Source organism: Gossypium arboreum, chromosome 13, assembly GCF_025698485.1.
Source record: "Gossypium arboreum isolate Shixiya-1 chromosome 13, ASM2569848v2, whole genome shotgun sequence".
NCBI classification, from domain to species: domain Eukaryota; kingdom Viridiplantae; phylum Streptophyta; class Magnoliopsida; order Malvales; family Malvaceae; genus Gossypium; species Gossypium arboreum.
Genome location: NC_069082.1, coordinates 28,521,865 through 28,524,122, shown reverse-complemented (window position 1 = coordinate 28,524,122; position 2,258 = coordinate 28,521,865). Strand labels below are relative to the sequence as shown.

The following is a 2,258-nucleotide window of genomic DNA, read 5'->3' as shown; positions in this document are numbered from 1 at the left end:
AGAAGCTATATTAGATATGCTAACATTGCAAACATAGTGTTTTGTATATATTAAATTTTAATTTTAATTCAATTTTTAATTTAATATTTACATTTTATTAACTTATATATATGTGACACATTTTTCTATTAACTTATGTGTAAATTGATAATAAATTATGTTAAATACAGAATATTGCTTTCCAGTCCTTTGTTTTCTTATTTTGTTTCACTTGGTAGCACCTTCAGGATCTTACATAATCCTCTTCAACATCCCTGCGACTTGAATATGCTTCTGAACTCTCATCTTCATGCTCGATACTTTTTGCCATGGAATGACGGGATGATTGCCTCAACTGGAAAGCTAAACAGTTTTATTACAATGCAAAAAGACTCATTATTAACAAACTAGAATATGTATTAAATTTTTATTGATCCTTACAAATCTGATTCTTTACATATAGTTAATTCATTCATCTTTCTTTTCATCTACACAATGCAAAATCTAATAAACTCGATTAAACGACTGAAACAACATGAGGAGCTTTCCCATCATCAACAGCCAAACTTACATACTTGGCTGCAAATTCCTCATCTTCAGCAAGCTCTCCATGTAGACCCTTGGCATATATATAGAAAACTGTATTTGCAGCCAAATTATAAAACATAAACACCATAGAGAAGGTCGAAGTGACGAAAATATTCAAAACAAAAAGCCAACTTGTCCATTTATCAGCAGCTGAATCTCCGTATGTCATAACTGAGCGCCAGGTATTAATCGAAATGAAGAAGCCGAAAAACAGTATAATCTTCAAAGCAACCCCTTTCATTCCTTTAACTAAATTTCGACTTCGCTTTAATGGTTTAAATCCCCAGCTTGATTCAACGACGATAACTACGTAAGCAAATATCCAATTCACTTGTAAATGAACCACAATAAACAAGAGAATAATCATGTAAACAAGGCAAAGGAAAATGAAATAAGGTGAAGGGTAATGAAATTGGATGCCTAAAATGACTACTGCAGAAAAGGCTAAACTAAGGATCAAACTGATCCCAGAAACGATAAGCTGGGTTACAAGGCAAGTCGAGAAGAGATGGAAGAAGGAAGTGAAAGCTGCCTTAATAGCGGATAAAAGCTTGATGGGTCGACCGTAAAAGCCGTGGAAAATGCTGTAAGTGATGGAACCGGTTGCCAAGAGGGAGAAGATGGAGATGGGGAGGGTGTAAAGGAGATTGAGGATAAAGGTTTTAGTGGGGAAGATGGAGGGATCTTGCTGAAGGAAGCTGAGGTAGAATTCAATGGCGATGAAGGGGTAGATGGATAAGAAGAAAGAGAAAGGGAGGAGGAAGAGGAGTGAGAGAGCTAGGAAGTGGCGGGAGTGGGCTTTGATTATCCGGCAGTATTCAGACCGGATGGTCCAGAGGTTGATCTTTAAGAGCGGTGTTGGTGGCGTTGCCATGGCGGAAGGTGGAGGAGATTATCATGGCAAATCAAATGAGAAGCTTCGCCTTTATAATGCATTGAAAGGGTTTTAGAGAAAAGTCAGATGGGAAGGGGTCAACTTTAACAAAGGTGGATATTGAGACACGCTATTTCTGGTCAACTTTTAGAAAATATTATTATATAGAATCATAGTAGATTCAGAGAAATAATTTTCAATATAATTTTTAAATTTTTTTCCTTTGACTTTATTTTTTATTTTTTATGAAACAAATACTTTTATCATATATTTTATTTTTAAAATATAATTATACCTTATTTTTTAGTGATTAAAATTACCCATAAATGCCAAAAAACTTTAAAATTTATCAGATTAGGCCGTTTTTTGGAAGAATTACGAGAATAGGCCTTTTTTAAAATTCAGAAAAACACGTCCACTTGGACGTTTTCAGTTGATTTGCAAAAAGCAATAAATTTTATTTATTTTTGGTGCCACCTATTAATGTGAAAATAAACTTACAAACCAGGCCTTTATATAGACCCGAAGTCTCATTTCCCTTGCTTAAGCGATGTGGGATGTGAAATATGGATATATATATAAACTCATAATCCATTTATAGCTTGCTCATAGACAATGTGGGATTGCTTAATCTTTCAACTAATAACATAATATTAAAGGCTACACTACAATGTGGCAAAAAGCATTTTCAGCTGGAAGCATTTTTCTGTAAATCACCTGAAAACTCTTCCACCTAGATGCGTTTTTCTGAATTTCACCTGAAAATGCTTCTAGCTGCAAGCGTTTTCGTAAAATCGACCTATTCTCGTAATTCTTC

The 2,258-nt window shown here is 34.4% G+C and overlaps 1 protein-coding gene across 1 annotated transcript; it reads right to left on the bottom strand.

The window, feature by feature from the left end:
• Positions 1–375: 375 nt before the first annotated feature.
• LOC108463482 (uncharacterized) lies at positions 376–1,500 on the bottom strand. The gene has a single exon (XM_017763413.2). The coding sequence runs from the start codon at positions 1,439–1,441 to the stop codon at positions 497–499; it is 945 nt and encodes a 314-aa protein (XP_017618902.1). The 5' UTR covers positions 1,442–1,500; the 3' UTR covers positions 376–496.
• Positions 1,501–2,258: the final 758 nt, after the last annotated feature.

Coding starts and splice junctions, on each gene's coding strand:
- LOC108463482 (XM_017763413.2), bottom strand. CDS start 1,441: ATGGCAACGCCACCAACACCGCTCTTAAAGATCAACCTCTGGACCATC.